General features: G+C 43.7%; 1 protein-coding gene across 1 annotated transcript in view; it reads left to right on the top strand.

The window, feature by feature from the left end:
- Positions 1-19,518, top strand: part of ABCC3 (ATP binding cassette subfamily C member 3) — a 624,389-nt gene that overhangs the window by 451,146 nt on the left and 153,725 nt on the right. The window contains exons 18-19 of the mRNA XM_086930544.1: positions 2,079-2,246; positions 13,448-13,631. Coding sequence (XP_086786670.1) covers positions 2,079-2,246; positions 13,448-13,631 — 352 coding nt within the window. The remainder of the gene's footprint in view (positions 1-2,078; positions 2,247-13,447; positions 13,632-19,518) is intronic.

Here is a 19,518-nt window from a genome sequence, read left to right as displayed (position 1 = left end):
GCTAGCACGCACAGTTTCAGGTTGAGCTTTATTAAGAGAGATCACCATCTTTCAGTGGATAGTGCGAACTTAATGTTTCAGAGCAAATAGACCGCCCTTTGGCTGAGGTTAATTCATGCATTACATCAATTACTTTTAATGTGTTGCTCTAAGTCGGGTGGATATGCCCAGGTGTGCGTCCCGTGGGCACTGTGTCACTGAAATCAAGCTATGGCTGAAGAGTCATAACTGGAGTGAAACCAGGCCTGGCTTGGCAGTTCAGGCTGGACTGTTGCCATTGGAATAGGGTCAAGACTGATATGCACATGTCTGGGTCCAAACTGAGGTTGCTTACTGTCAAGAGATATCAAGGGATATCAAGATGCCAGTGTCTCTGCTGCATCCATATCAAGACATTTAATTAGAAACTTCATAATATCCAGGCATGAATTCTGGCATGCTGTCCAGGAGCTCTCCACAAATGTAGTTATGAACTTGGTCCCTATGCCATCAGTGTCAGTGGTTAATGTCACCTTACTCTCAAGGGCGGCCTTGGACATTGTGCTTTAAGGTTGCGCCAACCACCTTATCCAGGGGCATTCGTATTCTGTACTGCTGAGCCACCTTCACTTCGGGGGTCCACCCTGCACACCTCAGATGGTATATATCTTCTTGCTCTAACATTACGGGTGGCATTTTGACTGCGGTGACAGCCTCAGAATCCTTGTCCTCTATCCTAGGATGTTTAGAACTGCCTTTCAGTCTCCATGCTGTATTGGGGCCTTGGTCCTCTCCTAACTCCTAAACCTGGTCATGATCTCCTGACTCCTCCCCATAATCGAGGCCTCCTCATCACAGGGACTGTTTATCCTCTCTGGGGGTACTCCAAGAATACTATTCCTCCACAAATTTCCGCATTGCTTTCCCCCCTTTTTAAAAATGCATGCATAAGTCTGTCAGAGGCATCCAAGAGAGGCTAGAGTATTCATTATTGACCTTATCAATGCTTTCCAAACTTTCTGAGGTGCCATGAGCTGAGAAGGCCATGCATCTTTCTCCAACTTTCTTTAAATTGCAGTTGGTGGCCATTCATAGAATTTGCCGTCCCAGGGGCACCAATACATTAGAAATTGCCCTCTGTAGTGATCTGATATCTACACACTCATTGTCGAAGAGGAGTAGTAAAAGGAAGAGCTTAGTCTCTTGTACCTTCTCACTTATGTCCTACCTACATGTTCCTGCCATGGTCTTCAGGAATTATGTCAGGTATTAGTTTACCAACAAGATGAGAGATCAGGCCTCTTTTAAAATGATTGCGACACAGCCAACCTCAGAAACAGTTTAACGCAATGCCTGCAGCACAGCTACTCCCTGAGCTCTCCTGGAAAAGAAAACCAATGACATTACTCATGCAACACCTTCTAATGGAGCTGAGACACCACTGTGTCGCTGGTACGCTATGCAGTCTTGCGGCACATCGTCTTTTACTAAAAAATTGTTGCATATATTCATGTTTAGCAGTTAAAACTCCCATAGGGCCGATAGCTCTGACTCTGGGCTAAGCTGTATGATCTGCAGGCATCCAAATGCCTTTACTACCACAAAGACTACCCCAAATATTAAACATTAATTAAACATGCACCACAACATTTATCATACAGTCATTAATACCTTCTTGCTGGTGTGTGTTACAATTTGCCTAAAATATTATATTTTTATTGTTTAAGGTGTATTGAAGTACAACAGAAAATTTAAATAACAATGTACTTGACATTGCAAACCATGCAGAGGAAATGCAGCATTTTAGTATTTGGTATTTTAAATAATTTCAAATGATATGAGTACAATCTAGATCCCTCTAATGAGCTGCCTAGCGAAGGAAATGGCACGTTTGTGAAAGATGACATAACCTTAATGAAGGTATCATTCTTGCAAGTTGCTTGATATTTAAAAAAATACATTTTATTATTTTGCATTTAGCAATAAGAATCACTTATTGGGTCAGTGGTTATCCTAAAAATATAGAATTGATCTTGTGCTTGTTGACTAAATTTGTACAGCCCTCAGATAAGGGATAACCACAATTTTCCTTTCCATAGGGCATCAATCTGTCGGGTGGTCAAAAGCAGAGAGTAAGCCTTGCACGGGCTGTGTTCAACGACTCTGACGTTTACCTATTGGATGACCCATTATCTGCTGTTGACGCCCATGTAGCCAAACACATTTTTGACAAAGTTATTGGACCAGAAGGTGTTCTAAAAGACAAGGTAAGTTTTAATATTGTTTTCTCCACATTTGGAAATAATAATTCTGAATATATTTTTGCAGAAGAGCTTTCCTCCTAGTCCCACTCTCATGCCTGCTGCATTAATTTTGTGCTGAGAGTTGCCCAAAGCATGTCACTTTTCCATACAGACTGTGAGCATAAATGAAACAAGCATATAGGTCGAGCCTTGGCAAGTGTGTAATGTTTCTTTCTTGTTTTTAGAAGCGTAGAAAACACAAATTAAAAGATTGAAACTATAAGTGAAAAAGCCGCCATTTAAATGTAGCGAGATGATGAGAATTAAGTAAGAAATTAACCATTGCAGTTTGCAGCCAACTTTCAATAATATTATGAACATTATACGTGTGGGATTTTATTTAGTGAGAAACGCTAGCCCCCACACCCCAAAAGAAATGTTTTAGAGAACCGTATTTATTATATGTTAAAGTTCCTGTAATACAGTTTTACATAACTGTTATTTGCTAAAGGAATGAGGAGTAACATTTTGAGCTGCAGTGAACTATGAAAACCAGTATGGTGTTTGTAGTTAACAAGTGCCTTCTATTCACATTATACATCGGCTAACGAGCAAACATAAAATTCATATTCAATATCTGTACAATACATACAAGTAAGTACTTTGCAGGGGGTTGTATGTAGATAAACAGCTCTCCTTAAATAGAGTTTGTAGCATGTGTAGCTTTAGATACATATGTTCTGCATCCTTCTGACATCTACTGTTGGACTGGGGAATTTGCACGATTTTTTTTCAAATTATCAGGTATATAGTGACTCCTTTCTCACCTGACAATGTACATGGGCACTAACCTTATGTTAGATTGTTTTTTCTGTCATTAGGTTCAGACGTGAACCGATGGAGTTCTGTGTTTGGTGACTTATCTTGCTTTTCTTTGGTCCGAATCAGTTTTTTTGACACCAGCAACAATGCAAGAAACACAGCTCCGCAAACGATCCTTGCCTTTCCTTCGTTCTCCAGAGGGCACTTTACAGGCATCAGCCGTCCATCGAGACCTAAATGCCAGGGGTTTGTGCTCGTTCCTGGACCTGCATCCCGCCCCTCAAAGACTTTGTCGTGGAGAATGCTCACACAGTAAAGGAAAGGATGTCTTCAATTCCTTCCTCCATTATCACTTGAAAATTCATAAGAATGACCATTGTAAGGTGGGCAATTTCCACCTGTTCCCTGACCATGAAAACACCACGTGTGCGGCCAGCCTTGCTTGCCATTTGAAGAACATGTGAGGTGGGCAAATCAGAGAATGCAGAGGCAGGAGTCCAACAACACCCTCAACTTCTTCAGGGGAACACAACATTGACAAAGGTCTCTGGAGATCACCCCCTCTAGTCCTCGCCCAGCCTGAATGCAGTCTACTTCTCTGACTGTCGTCAGCGACTCCCAGCCACCCAGTCCCAATATAAAGTCTTCTATCGTGAGTATGGTCAGCCCAGTGAGACCTATAATGCCTCCCAGACACCCTAAAGTCAAGATAGAGCACTGCACCGGAGGGTTGGGTATCAAGTCCATCGACTAGGACTCAGCCCCCTGGACCACCATCGACTTTTGGGCTCTGGTCAGCACTGACCAAATGCTTCAATGCTGCCCATGCTCCTGCAACTAGCCAGTGACCCCTCTTGGCTGCTGAGCCCAGTGGCGTAACAAAACTTGAGGGGGCCCCCCTGCAAAGCACATGGAGGGGGCCCCGCGATCCGGCTCACCACCTACCACTTTGCGATACGACCCAGAAATCTAGTATATTTTGATTTGAAACCGCCAATATTTAAATGAAATGCCTCTATATTGTCTCTCTAAGTTCTAATGAGAAAGTGGGAAACACCCTTAACATATAAGCTAAGCAATTTGTAACAATACTGTCAAAAGCAGATTATTTAACTGAGGCAGCAATCAGAACAATGCCAAGGAGTGATCCTATTGTCTCTGGAACTGCCTCTGGCGAAAGAACAAAGAACTATGAAGGAACTGAATTAGAATTGACATTATGGACAATAACTTGAAACCTTGAAAGACAACCCCAAACCTGCAGTTCCATAAATACTCGACTGACAATATACATGAGAAGTACACAAGATATAACTCAGTATCCTGTGAGAAATGTTTTTAAATATTAACTTAGATACAGTATCGCAGTTTTGCAATGATTTTAAGTAATTATGCATTAAATTCATTCATTCAAACAGGCATTACTTAATGTGGGCCCCTGGTCGACACTAGCGTTCATTTTTGGGTACCGTGATTTGTTATTGACTAATAGATTTTGAACAATAACAGAGAAAGGAACGCAGAAAATTGAGAAAATGGAGGTAAACTGACAAAAGGAGAAAGCAAAGCCTCCCTACAACCAAGAGGAAGGAGGAAAACCTGTAAGAGTGACACAAAGAGAGAGGTAGTGTAGGGTGATGAAAGAAAGAAGCAAGATGTCGAATCAAGATGAGACTGCCTTGGTATTTGGAAACCCGAGCATTCAGAAGCATCGGGCACCTAATAAAAACTTTGGACCCTTATCTTTTCACAAATTAAGCACTGTGCGCAGCGGCGGATACACACATACAATGACACACAAACACATGGAAACACAGTGACACACTTATACATATAAACTGCTCTGTCTGTATATATGGATACAGGCAGGGCTGGCTACACTGAAGAGCTCCCAATGTCTGCAGGGACAGCTGTTGCTGTGTTCTCTACTGGTCGTCAGACATAGACATTCAAACAGCGGCGTACACAGGCCCAGTGGGGTTCCAAAGAAGTCAAAAGTTGAGTAACCACCGATTTAGACATGTTGCTATCAGAAAGTTTAGTAGTTTAATCAAATAAAAAAAATATATATATATATATTTTTTGTTTGTTCTAGAAAGGGTCAGCAGATACAACCTTGAATTCAAAGTGCTGGTAATCAAGAGTAGAAATGTGGAGTAATCTTACATAAGTGTATGAAGAAGGCTGCTATCTAAAAGGTAAGTAAAAGCTTTCAGATGACATCACATTATTTGAGAGGTTCTCCGGACGTGGCCAATGGGCACAAGAACGGACACCAAACTGTCAAACCCTGTGCACCTTTAGGCTGTAATACACGGTCAGGATTTCTCAGCACATGGCCTAATGTTGCGGCATATTAGCAATGTTAATGGTGAACAAAGTGTTTCTTTAAGGTTGACTTCTGTGGTGCAAAAATCACAAACAATATTTTCCTAATCAGCTGGTGCTACATATAGATATGAAACATTGCACATAGTCCAGGGCGGTCTTACTGAGTGAGGATCTTCTGGCAAAAAAGAAATACCAACATCAGCCTCACCCCGTTAGGACATCAAAGGCGTGATCTGAGATCCCAGAAGTCAGAAAGTTAGCAGGGTTGGCGAATACTTTTGGATCTTTACAGTCTCCTTCCAGAAATCGCTGCCTGTGAATATTCACCTCAGTGACAATTATCTGGGATGGAGGAATGTGATGAGTACATGGCTGAAGCAGACCTGTGTCTTCTCCCTCACTCGTACTTGACTTTGGGAATTGGCTATAAAATCTGCAGAAGGGAGATCCCCAAACATGACTCTTAAACTGAACAAGAGCTGCAAAGACGAGCAATAGTCACTAGCTCCAGACTGAGCCCCAGACATCAACTCTAGCTCTGAAAAAGAGGCAAGACTCAAAAATTGCTTTCGTAGAGCCACAGTCACAAGACCATCTCTGACATCAATGGTCATATCCAAACACAATTAGGTCCATCATGGAAACCAACATACCACTTGAACTACACTGAAAACTCTAGACCAAATGTCAACCCTGACACAGAGCTTCAGATTCAACCCATCGTATCCAAAACAAAGCCACAACGCCCATCTCAAAAACTTTTCAGACAGAAACCACCTGGCTCCAATGGGCCCACTAATAAGCTACCTTTCTCTTCTCAGATTCATTGAATTCCCAAACAACCAACCCCGCCCTCCCACTCCCTACAAAGCACAAAATGCATCCTCCATGGTGAGCACCAAACAATTCTCCAAGACCCAATGAATTTGCTACTGAGAACTAGTAAGATACAGAAACCTTTGATATTGATGTCCATACATATAACCCAAAAGCTGAAAGGTAGAGCCATACCTCTATCCCTACTGGCTCCAAGATAACCTTACCCAATTTACCAATCCATTGCACCAAAACCATGTATATTCATTTTAGCTGGGAGTGCACTGTAAGACCATATTCCAAATATGGAACATGAGTTAATGTTTTAAAAGACCATCATACTAGCCTCTTGTTTATGCAACTATATTTTATTTGATCAAATACTCTTGATGAAGAACCTTGAAAGGCAACAGGATGTTAGTTAACTTATTCCATCGAATGTTGAACCTGTTAGTTGTCATAATATTACCCAAGGAGCAGCTGACAAGGTTGTGCCAGAGTCCACAGGCAGAGTAACAATGCCTGTATTTTATGTAGATTACTTTCTCACAGTAGATTTGACAGGGAAAATATTCACCCAATTGAAGCACTACAATGCGACAGGTGCTCCATAGATTCTCACCGGTAACTGCAGTCATTTTATGACTTGGGGTCAAAACTTGAAAAATCGATACCAGACTTGCTGCAGTGTTAGTTCATGGCAAAACCTGTGATGGCCCCTCAAGCACAGCTAGAGGAGAAAGTAACAAAGGCAGATCTAGAAGCTGGCAGTGAGCCAGCGAGGAATTTTAAATAGATCAGACGTCCTGCTGTCCGCAGTATTGGCCATTACCCCAGAAATGTTCTACTTTTGGAAGGAGGGTACTAGTCCAATTATGCTCATACTTTAGTTAAAGATTGGGGAAAAGACAAGCACAAAGTATGTTTCTGTGTCCCCTCTGTTGCCAAATTTGCCACTCCCCCTTCACACAGGGAGAATTAATGATTAGAGTGTCCCACAATCTGATCCTCTTCACAAAGTCAAGAAGTCACTCAATCTATCCACTCCCCCAAGACTACCCCGAGTCATGTATCCGAGCCACCATCCATGAAAGAGGTTTGTCAACCATCACATCTATGGAAATGCGGCAAGTGTTGTACTTCATGGCAGCAAAGAAGTTGAGAGAAACCTCAAAAAATAGATGGCATGAAGCCCAACAGGGGCCAGGGACCCTGACATAGTAAATGGTTGCCGAGAGCTGCAATAAGAGTCAAGCAGTTAGGATAAACCTTCCTTCGAGAGTGGCGCTACGAGGCACTCCTGGCCTGATGACACTGCCCCTTAAATTGGTGGTGGACATCAGGAGTCACCTCCTAACTAGCTCCAATCTCTGTCTCTGCTGACTGCCAGATGCTGACACTAGAGTCACCATCCATATGAAAGTGGTATTAAGCGTCACTGCTAGGTCATAATGCTGCTCATCTTCATTATAGGAGGGTGTCAGGATTTACACGCCAAAGCAAGGCATGAGATCTGACCCACCCATGTATCAGGTATCACACCGAAGCTCCATTCCGGATCCCCCTTCCTCTCTCCAGTCAGATGTCCAGTCAGATGTCTAACAACCCCAACCCCCTTCCAGGATTGCCTCCAGTCAAACTCACTGCCTCTATTATTCCCATCCCAAGGGGTACGATTTACTAGCCACATTCGGTTGTCAGAACCAATTTTCCTAGGTCCAACTTTCTAGAGTATTTCCTAGGTCGGCGCCTTAATACTCATCCGAATTCTACAGCTTGTTGCCCTACTCTCACCACACACTCCACTTCAACGTGTTCAAGACTCACTCGCCAGATTAGGGATCAGAGTTAACAATTTTACAGAGTACGGTCTCACAGGTCATCCACTGCTCGTAGTGACACCTAACCCAGCTCAAAGTCAGCGTCAGTCACCATCGGATCACCCACTGAGACTCCTCGCCACCACGGACCACTCCTGCCTCGGCTCGAACATACTCACCTGAGGACTGGCTTGCAGCTTCAGTGGCAGGCGCGAGCGGGCAGCTGAAGAGGGCAAGGGCACGGCTAGCCAGGCAGGGGCTAGTAATAATTAAATTATTATTCCCGGCGGTGCCGCAGGGTGACCGTCTTTCTCAGTAGTCTGGCTGGGTCCTGGGATGCCTCATCTCACTTGTCATGCTCATGCGCACTTTTAATTACGCTGCTGCGCAATGCGCATGACTGTATGGGATTGGTCACCAGCCCCACCCTATGCCCCACCCTGAAGACGCGCAGACGAGGGGACACACTGTGCATCATAATTAATAAGGAGCCTCAGACATATCTGCCAAGGTTTCAGATTGCTAAGTGTGTCATTTTCACAATTTTAGTGTAGTTATGAGTGACATTTTAACGACTATGAGTGACACTTTTTCACAAGAGTAATAAGCAATTTAGACATACAAATAATATCAGAAATTATACCCATTTGAGCAACGAGAAAGTAAGAAGTCATTGAACTAAAGTGTAGTAATGGCAGGCAGCTGAAAACTGACCAGAGCAGTGTCAGGCTGCATGACTACAAAATTTTCAGACCCAGTACACCACAGGACAGGGGCTAAGGTAACTCAGATTGATTGAAACTTCAATGTTCTTTATCAAGAGCATCCATAGCAAGTTAGCTTACCTGCTAAAACACAGATGCCCTAGCAGCCTCGCCCACACTGGTCCTCCTTACTACCGGCAATCAATAAAGCAAGTCAGCATGCAGAGAATTAGTGTAGATTTCAGGGCCTCTCTGTCGCACATGGGTCCCAGGCCACAACAGAAGGACAAAAACCAGCGTGAAGTATTAGCCATTGCAGAGTGCAGCTGTTGGAAACCAGCAGCTGTATACAATGAGCAGCGGACTGACCTCATTCAACTACATAATTTAAACAAATAATAACAGCTCTCTCATAGCTGCCAAGGTTTCAGATTGCTATGTGTGACATTTTAATAATTTTAGAGTAATTATGAGTGATATTTCAATGACTATGAGTGACACTCTCACGAGCAAAATTAAGCAATGAAGAGGAGGGAAACAATAATATTAGAAATTGCACACATTAGAGGAACGATAAACTAAGTTAACTGCTGCAAAACGTAAGAAATATAAACGACTTTCATTTATCAGACTCTAGCTAAAAAGGCAGAAATGAGAAAAGCAGCTTCCAAGAGGTTCAACATGCTGTGACTCGCAGTCTCACTCAACTGCTGCCAGGGACCTGAGCAGTAACGCAACAGTAAAACAAAGCAGACATACTGTGTGACTGAGAGGGGCACAGGCAATAATCCGAACGAGTTCTGTGGCTGGCAGGCACGGAGGCGCACCCTTAACCCCATTTAAGACCCAGCGGTGCCAGGGGACAACACCTGAAACCTTCGTAGGTTACCTGTTCCGGCGTACGAATGACAGAGACACGGGACACTTCCTTCGGCGTCAAAGATTCAAGGTTTATTTACTGCAGGGAACACAGAAGTCACGACAAGTACAACACGTGCAACTTGGGGAGACTGCTTCAAATTGGTTCTGTGGATCGCTCCTTTTATACATAATTTTCCCATAGGTTTGCATAGCAGACAAAGGTTTACAACCCGGTTCCCATAATTATCCCCCAGAGGGGTCGCTTTGGTCACTTTGATACACACAAGGTCCGGAACATAAGTGCGGAAACATTTGGCAGTTCCCAACTGTAAAAACCCATCTTCCCACCATTAGTACATTCCAATCAGCAGTAAAACAGATCGAAATAGGAACAAGGACAGGTGCAGAGGAAGATGGAGACAGTGGGGAGATTGGAAAGGGTGTAAAAGGGGAGGTATCGGGAAACACGAGCTACAGGCATCAAAGGGACGTGCCTAATGAGATGCACGGCTGAGACAGTAGACCGGCACGGCAAGATGAGCCTCGAGCGGGGCCATCTGCCTTACAGTATCATCCCCCTCGTCATAAAGACACTTACAAAGAACATGTGTCTTCCGCAAATATCTTGGGAGTCCCAGGGTCGCGAAGCGGACAACGTCCGTTCGCTGGCTACTTGAGGGCAAGAGACAAAATGGATGCCGTATCTAAGATGGAACCCGTGGGTACAGATGAAAAACCCACATAACAAACGAACGGTTTAAGTTAGCACAGCGAAACTGCGCACACTTACTAAACTCGTCATTTGCGGTTCGTAGATACCAGACTCGACCATATTCGTGCGAGTCGAAAACACCACTTACAATTGTCACGGAACCTCACCATTAACAGCAGATCACGTCACTCTGAAATCATGACCTACGCCTACCAGCAGCCGCTTTTACAAATTGCAATAAAGTTTGCTTCTTACATTCTTCTGGACGGGACCCCTTCAGCAGCGCTCGAAGGCACAAGGCAGTGATGTCACGCGTTTCTCCAGGCTGGTTTTGTGCACCGAGCTGCTCCTGTTTACAGTTGTCTCTAGACTAGAGTCTAGATTATTGGAAAAGTTGTTGACTGCGGAGGTACAGTTTTAAAATGAACAGGGTGACTTTTTATTCTGTGCTCCACGCACTTGCAGCACTGGTATAAATTAAATATATTTTACCAAGGCGAGGAGGCTGGGCGTGCGGGCGTGCACACCTTTCCGCTGAAGTGAGGGGGCCCCCCATGTCCCCTGCAGCATGAGGCCCCCCCCCACCCCCACCCTGGGACTGCGGGGGGCCTGTGTTACGCCCCTGTCTTCCTCTCTCACACTAGCAGTGGAAGACGCTTTCTGTGAGGAGGAGTGGGAGGGGGATCTGTTCTTGTAAGGGGCCTGGCATGCTCGCTCAGAGTGAAAGAGAAACAAAGTTATGTTTTTTTCTCTTCACTTCTGAGTCAGCCCGCAGCGCAGAGCAGCTCAAAGCAGGCAGAAAATGCCATCTGCTCTACAGGAGACACTGTGTCTGACACACACCCTGGAGGAACCAGCTGAGGGGCCCCCCATTCATGTATGGAAGAGTGTGGCCCCCCCGCACTGCAGGGGCTGCGGGGGTGTCCGTTACGCCCCTGGCTGAGCCCAACAATCCTGCACAAGTCTTGAGTCCCCTCAAAACTGAGGACCCCTTCAATGCTGAAGCCAATGCAAGCACCGACTCCAAAAGCAACATCCACGGAGAAGTCTCTTTCAACACTAACGCCTCCATCAGTTTTGCCAATCCACTAGATGCCGAAGATGTCTTCCACTGCCAGCCCGAAGAACGAGAGAAAACAATCTTCCAGGAAATAAAGGATGAGCTGGATGCCACAGAAAATCATATATTTATTCATCCCCAGGGAGGCAAAATCAACAACAACAAAGCTGCCTCCAGCAGAAACATTGATTCGGATGAGGAAACTTGTTTTCATGGAAGAACTTTCCCAGGAACATATTCTAGATACAAAGCACAAGAGGTGCAAGGACAGGGGCACCGGCACTTTACCACCTGCAAGTCGCCTATTCTTACTCCTCCTTTACCACCACCATCACCCCCACTACCACGCTTCGGACACCATCTCAGCCATATTCCACTGAGGACTCCTGTCACTCTTCCTATGGGGAAGGCATCCCATCTCAGCCTGCCAATATCCTATGACACACCGTTTGAAACAGTGACCACCGATGGCCCTTGGGACGGCTGCAATGTTGATACTCTGGTGGTTCCTGAGCCAGAACAGTACCCAGTGCATCTACCCAGACAAAACTACAATGTATCACAATGTGATACAAAGGCAGCCACATTTCACAAGGTGGATATGCATGTCCTCCACTAGGATGACAACTTCTAATAGAGATGCTGTCCAAGACAACGCACACCATGCAGTACCTTCCCATGTTGAAGGGTATGTTAAAATACACCTCAGAAACCTTCAAGGAACCTATAAAAGTGGGATTCTCATTTTAGCTGATATTTTGACTTTCGTTGTAGACATTTGAGTTGGGACATTCCCAATATTGTCCATTATTTTAACGACGTAGCACACAAAACAATACTGTCTGCAACAAAAAGAAATTACTTTACTCATCGGAGGCATTCATTATTATTCACATTTAAATAACTGGTTACTATTCAGAGACACAAAAATGTTTGAGGCACTCGAGAACCCATGACAATTTTAAAGACATGTCACAACACAAATATTGATATCATGATGTACCTTAGGGCAGGATATATGCATACAATCAAAACATTCTCATCAAAATTCCTCTCCTGCCTGATTGGGGACTCTAAATCTATTGTGCAGTCCTTTGCTAGGAAAACGGAGGTCTTAGCCTCCGACGACCAAGCAGACCTTTTGTTTGTCTACCCAACTATAAATGACTCCCTAATTGTAATAGACACCTGTTGCCCCAGTTACTCTGAATGACGTTTTTCAGAGAGCAATTCAGTCTCTGATTTTTATAGTTTTTGCCTGCACATTTTTCACCAGGTACAACATGATGCAAGTTGTGTGGACAAATTGTGCACATTCTGAATTTGGTTACCTTAAAATGAGAGTAATTATTCACAAATTAATGTCCCAATCCAAAGTCTGAAAATTGAATGTGTTGAAGTTCTGCACCCAATAACTATCGAACCTGGTGATTTACTGGCTATTTTAATGAGCCCCACTGTGCTCCCTCAATCCACTGTCTTAAATACTTGTTTATCTTTAGAAAACCAAATTGTTACTAGAAGCTAGGGACATTCCACTTTTAGATATCTTGCAGTTCAATGTGATAGGCAGAAGCCACCGGAATGTACCATTCATCAAGTAGCAAATTTGTGAACATATTATTTATCCTCAGTCCTTTTCATTGTATCATTTGAATGGCATTTCTCCACTCTAATCCTATTTCTGCCTAGCCCACTATTACCAATTTATGTGTATTTTAAACACATATCCAGGTGTCTTTGCGTATTCTTCTTTAACCGAGAACTGTGCATATCACGAAGCTGCAGCATAAGGAACTGTTTTATGTAATTATTTGTTTTCAGGGAAAAAAATGAATTAAGGGCCCTGATTTTGAGTCTGGTGGACGGGTTTTTCTGCCACAATGTGAAGGATATCTTGTCTACCTTATTGTGAGTGTCAGGGGATGTAATGCTATGTACTTGCATGTAGGAGCTATCTCTCTCCTTGTAGCGGATTAACTCATCCCCTAAACTCTAAACAAGCCCTAGATCTACTAGAAATATATTGTTTAAATGTCATTTACTTAATAGAATTGTTTCAAAACTATAAATTAACCATATTTTTTTTAAATTCCCAGACTAGAGTTTTGGTGACCCACGGAATTAGTTTTCTACCTCAAGTGGATCATATTGTGGTCATTGTGCATGGACTCGTTTCTGAAATGGGGTCGTATCAGGAGCTTATGAAGCAAAATGGGGCTTTTGCTGAATTCTTGAGAAATTATGCTCCGGATGACGAAATAACAGAAGAAGAACTAACAAGTACATTATAATTATTTTTTTTGGTTTTAACTTGCCTAAGTTGCGATGTGTTCAGAGTTGATTTTAAAAAGCCCATGTAGTACATACCATGATTTTAAATTACATTGATCCATACAAGAACCTAGTCTAGTGGAACATAAAAGAACTGTTGTCATAACCCATTGAGTTGCCGCTCTGTTATGAAATAACAAATGCCCTTGATCCATGCATATTTTGTATAAAATAGAAATAAAACTGTAATGGGTAAAATAGGTGTACGTGCTGTTAGCATTTTCTATAAACCTATTAACCTTTCTTACCTGAAGATCGTGAAATGAAAAAGAAACAAATAAAAAAAAGAAAAGCTAATATATCATATATGGAGTTGTTAAATGTAACCCTTATGTTTGTGGCATATGAGCTGCAGATCATATGCTTTAGAAAAGATGGCCATCTGGTGGTGGGTCCGGATATGTTTGCACTTTGTTTTTTTTCGAAGAAGTCTTGTAGTCACGAGATAGGTGACTTCTCCTTTCTGTGATCTCGTGCATGGACATCGACTCTATCCTTAGATTGTTTTTTTCCGCCATCGGGTTCAGATGTGTATTGCTGTGCTCCGGCTCGGTACAGTTTTTGGCCCCCTTCGACACGCAATCCACTACCCTCGACGGTATTCATTTCGATCGCGGTTCATCATTCGACATTCATCGTCTCTCTTCGGAAAGCTTTCCATCGGAAAACTCGAGGCAGGCCATCGGGCCACGGGTGCTGACCACGCTAGCAGTCGATGGAATGGACTCCATTCAAACTATGGCCTGGGTGTCGTGCTAAGTTTCCATGCACCGACTTGCACGAAGTTTGCAACCTCTGCTTGTCCACGGAACACAACGAAAAGGACTGCGACGCGTGTTGATCCTTCCGATCGAAAAAGACACTTCGTGATCATCGGGCTCATCACCACGAAATGCAGCATCAGAGTGACTCAATTCTGGACATCTTCGGAGAGGATCCCGGTACCCCACCTCCAGCTCCAGAGCCAGAGGAGGAAGGTCTCCATGTCCGAAGCCGACTCTGACATGGAAGAACAAGAAGACATTACGGCGGGACAGCATACCGTGAGTACAGATCCCCCTGTGACCATTCCACAGATACATAGGCTCCGGTCCCACCTTTGCCCTTGGGCTCACGTCGGCACCGACAAAACGTTTCCAATGCCCTGCCCTCATGCCTGGCTCCAAAACAGAAACAAAAGCCTTCTGCTTGGGCTCAAGCCAGCCCCGCTTTGATTCCGAACTGACACCTTCAGCTTTGCAACATAAGAGCAAGACACCTTCAGGACCGAAGATTCCACTACGACGCCCAAAGGCTCAGAGCCAAAACCTTCCAAGTCTATGGACTCAGAGCTGAGACATCTCACGGCCAAAGACTCGGAGCTAAAATCCTCCAAGGTCAAAGACTCGTAGCCGAAATCCTTTAAAACAAAAGAGTCGGAGCGGAAATCCTTGAAGAATAAGGAGTCAGAGCCAAGACCCTCCAAGCCGAAACACGCAGTGTCGAAATTACCAATGCCCAAGGGCGCAGAGCCGAAACCATCTATGCCGAAATCCCCACGAAAAGACAAAGACACTCTCCCTAAAGAGCTTCCATCTGATGATCCAACTTTTGACCCAAAACAGAAGAAGTTGGTTATAAAACCTAAAACATATTCAATTGACCATTCAAAAGAAATGGAAAGCTGACTTGCCAGAGGACCATCAGGCCCCTCCTAAAAAGAAGAATATGGGCACTAACCCTTCTCCTCCTTATATTTCACCTCCTTCTCCTCCTCCTAATCCTAACTTTCTCATTACACCTATAAATTCACCACTAAGGCCAATTACACCTGACCCACAGAATGAAGGGGATGGGGATGAGGGTCAGGAAACTGACAGTTGGGATGATTACCACACTGATCCAAATACAGATAATGACCCTGATTTGTATCCCTCCAGACCTTCCCCACCTGATAAGAACATTGGTTATCTTGAGCTCCTTAATAGGGCTGCTCAATGCCATGGGGTGGAACTTCACAAGAGCCTTTAGAAGGGGATTTCCTTTTGAAGACACATTCTTCCTCACAAACAACAACTCCTACCTTGTCAATGCTAAAAGGCATGTTAAAACACAGACGAGATCTCTAAGGATCCTGTAAGGGCAAGAATTATCACACCTAGAATAGATAAAAAAATACAAACCAGCTCCTACCGGCCCTGTTTATATTAATGGACAGCTACCCTTAGTCTCTCTTGTAGTCTCCAATGTATGCAAGAGAGCTAACTCCCAAGCCACAAGAGACACCCCTCCTTCTGACAAGGAGTCCAAGCTTATTGATGCCTCAGGGAAAAGAGTAGCTTCACAGGCAGCAAACAACTGGCGCATTGCTAATGCCCAGGCGCTGTTGGCCCGTTATGACAGGGCTCATTACGATGAGCTAGAAAAACATATACAACACTTGCCTGACCAATACAAATCTAAGGCTAACAAACTTATTCAGGAAGAGAAACTTATTACTAACACCTCCATTAAATGTGTGCTAGACGCAGCAGACACAGCATCTTGTGCATTTAACACCAGTATATTATTACGCAGACACGCTTGGCTCAGAATCTCTGGAATTAAGCCAAAGGTACAAACCTCCATACTTAACCAACCCTTTGATAAAGAGCATCTTTTCAGCCCAGCTGTTGATACCATGCTGGAAAATATGAAAAAGGACACTCAGGTCTTACATTTCATGGGGGCTTTACAGTTACCTGCCAGTAGAGTTCCTTTCGTTGCTCATTTTACAGGGGGGGCTCAAAAGCTATGTCTGCTGACAATGACTCCTCCTCTCCTCCTCTTACCAGGGCATAAATCAATCCCCCTCGTCCAGAGGATATTCTAGGGGAGGTTTTAGAGGAAACAACAGTAGAGGAAGAATTCCACACACTCTTCCCCCACAAACAAATAATCATTCCCTATGCAAGACTTCAATTACGCCCCCTTCAGGAGTGCTTAGCAGGTCAGTGGAACCAGGCTCAAGGTCTGGTATCAGATCTGGTGTTGATAGATGGCCGTTCCTCATCGCTCTCTGCAGTGGTAGAACATACAAATCCTTTCCAAAGGACGGACATTTCTCAATCTGATTCCATAGATAATGCTAACAGCAGACGCATCCCTCACTCATTGGGGAGCACATATGGGTACACATACCATTCAGGGCTTGTGGACTTTAAAACGTAAACAACTCCACATAAACCATCTCGAACTGCTAGCAATTTTTCTAGCATTGAAAGCATTTCAACTTCATATAGTAGGCAAAGCTGTCCTGGTTCACACAGAGAACATGACAGCCATGTACTACATACTCAAGCAAAAGGGACCCACTGTCTACAGCTGTCACACCTTGCACAGAGAATTTGAGATGGGCCATACCTCAAAAATGATATCTCCTTGCAGAACATCTTCCAGGAGTAAATATTCAAGTTGCGGATCTGTTCAGTCGTCAACAACAGCAAATACACGAATGGGAACTTCACCCTCAAATTCTCATTCCATTCCTCCACAGGTGGGGCTTCCCAGAGATAGATCTGTTCACCACCACCTAAACGACAAATGCCCCAACCTTGTGTCCAGACATCCACACCCATTGTCCAAAGGCAATGCACTATGCATGAAGTGATCAGGGATATTTGCAAACACTTTTCCACCTCTTCCACTCATTCCATTAGTGGTGCAGAAACTCAAACAGCACTCCCTGACGCTTATCCTAGTTGTTCCACATGGGCCTGACAACTTTCGTTCTCAATTCTGTTGGAACTATCAGTAGTTTGCCACCAAAAACTACACCTCTCCCCCAAGTTCCTTACTCAGAAGCATGGAGAGATAAGACATCCAGATCTCAATCCGTTTAATCTACCGATTTGGCACCTGAAATCCTAGAGTTTGGCTACCTTAATCTTCCGCTAGACAGTATGAATGTTATCAAACAGGCTAGATGCCCTACCACAAGAGCCTGCTATTCAGCAATGTGGAAGAGATTTGTTGTTTATTGTAACAACATCATATTGATCCACTAGATGCTTCAATACAAAACATAATTTGTTATCTATTACACCAACAACATTCTAATTTAGCGTACTCCTAGATACGCTTACATCTGGCTGCAATAGCTCCATATCTGCAAAATAGACAGCACTTGTCTCTTTTTAAAGTACCCGCTTTTAAATCTTTTATGGAAGGACTCAAAAGATTCATTCCTCCCAGACTTCCACCTTCTCCAGTGTGGAATCTTAACATAGTCCTTACGAGTCTTATGGGTCCACCCTTTGAGCCGTTGCACACATTTGAAATACAATTTGTCACCTGAAAAGTACCCTTCCTTATAGCCATCACTTCTGAAAGAAGAGTCAGTGAGCATCTGGCACTAACCAAAGAGGAACCATTTTTGAAAATACACCAAAGCAAAGTGGTCCTTAGAACTAACCCCAAATTCTTACCTAAAGCCATCTCTGCCTTTCATATGAACCAATATGTTGAGTTGCCTGTATTCTTCCCTCAACCAGATTCAGTGGCAGAACGTGCCCTTCACACATTAGATGTCAAAAGAGCATTACTTTACTACATAGAAAGAACAAAGCCCTTTAGGAACACTCAACAATTCTTTGTTGCTTTGCCCCACCACATAAAGGCAATCCCATAACAGAGTCCAGCATTGCATGGTGGATAGTTAAGTGCATTCAAATATGCTACATCAAAGCTAAACGCACACTAACAATTCGCCCTAGAGTGCATTCTACATGCAAACTGGAGGTTTCTATGGCATTTTTAGGAAGCATACCCATAGATGGCATCTGCAAAGCTGCAACATGGTCTACACCACAAACATTCATGAAACACTATTGTGTGGATGTGTTAGCAAAACAACAAGCTAGTGGGGGCCAGGCAGTTTTACGAACACTATTTCAAACAACTGCAACAGCTACAGGTTAGCCACCTCTTCAAAATAACGGCTTTATAGCCTGTGCTAATACAGCTTATTGGCCTTGAACGGAAATTGCTACTTACCCAGTATGCATCTGTTCTTGGCATATAGAGCTGTAGAGTCGTATGCACCCACCGACATCCCTGGGTACCTTTACCTGTTGCAGTGATATCTTACTTAGATATACTTTACATGGACATCTCTTTTATCACTTTACTAACTCCATCATCACCCTTTATTGTATTGTATTGTAATTGCATTTATATAGCACTTACTACCCCTGACGAGGCGTCACAGCGCTTTTTCGGCGAGCAGCACGCTACTCCGGGACCCATAGAGGATCGGTGTTGAATTAGTATAGTGAAACATGCAAGTACAATTTAAGTGGTGGATAGGTTAGTCAGTATTGCAGATTTACAATTCTAAAATTGGTGCTTCAATCCTTTATGGTGCAGAGTTGTGGGGTCATGAAAATTTGGATTCCTTAGTGGTGGGTCAAAATACATTTTTAAGATCATTGATTGGCCTGCCAAAATCGACCCCACTGATCCCCCTTTATTTGGATTTGGGGTGCCATTTCATTAGGGACGTAGCAAGTTATAGATTAGTTGCATACTGGAGGAGACTTTGTGTGACTCCAGAGGTAGCCAACTATGCCCTGGCTGTATTAGAAGTCAGGGAGTTGGATGTAAATAATAAAATTGAGTGGTTTAGGAGTGTTAAAAACATTCTCTGTGAGCTGGGGCTGAGCCGGATGTGGACTTCTCCCGCCGGAAGTATATTCCCCAGTAAGTCAGAGTTAAAGGCTGCTTATTGGCATATGATACATCTTAGGCAGCTCTCAGCTTCTAGTATTCCCACCCTGTCTAGCACCTTTCTCGAAAATTACATTTGAACCAAAATTTG

The sequence above is a fragment of the Lissotriton vulgaris genome, chromosome 7 (assembly GCF_964263255.1).
Source record: "Lissotriton vulgaris chromosome 7, aLisVul1.2, whole genome shotgun sequence".
NCBI lineage: Eukaryota > Metazoa > Chordata > Amphibia > Caudata > Salamandridae > Lissotriton > Lissotriton vulgaris.
This window is presented reverse-complemented; position numbering and strand designations above follow the sequence as displayed.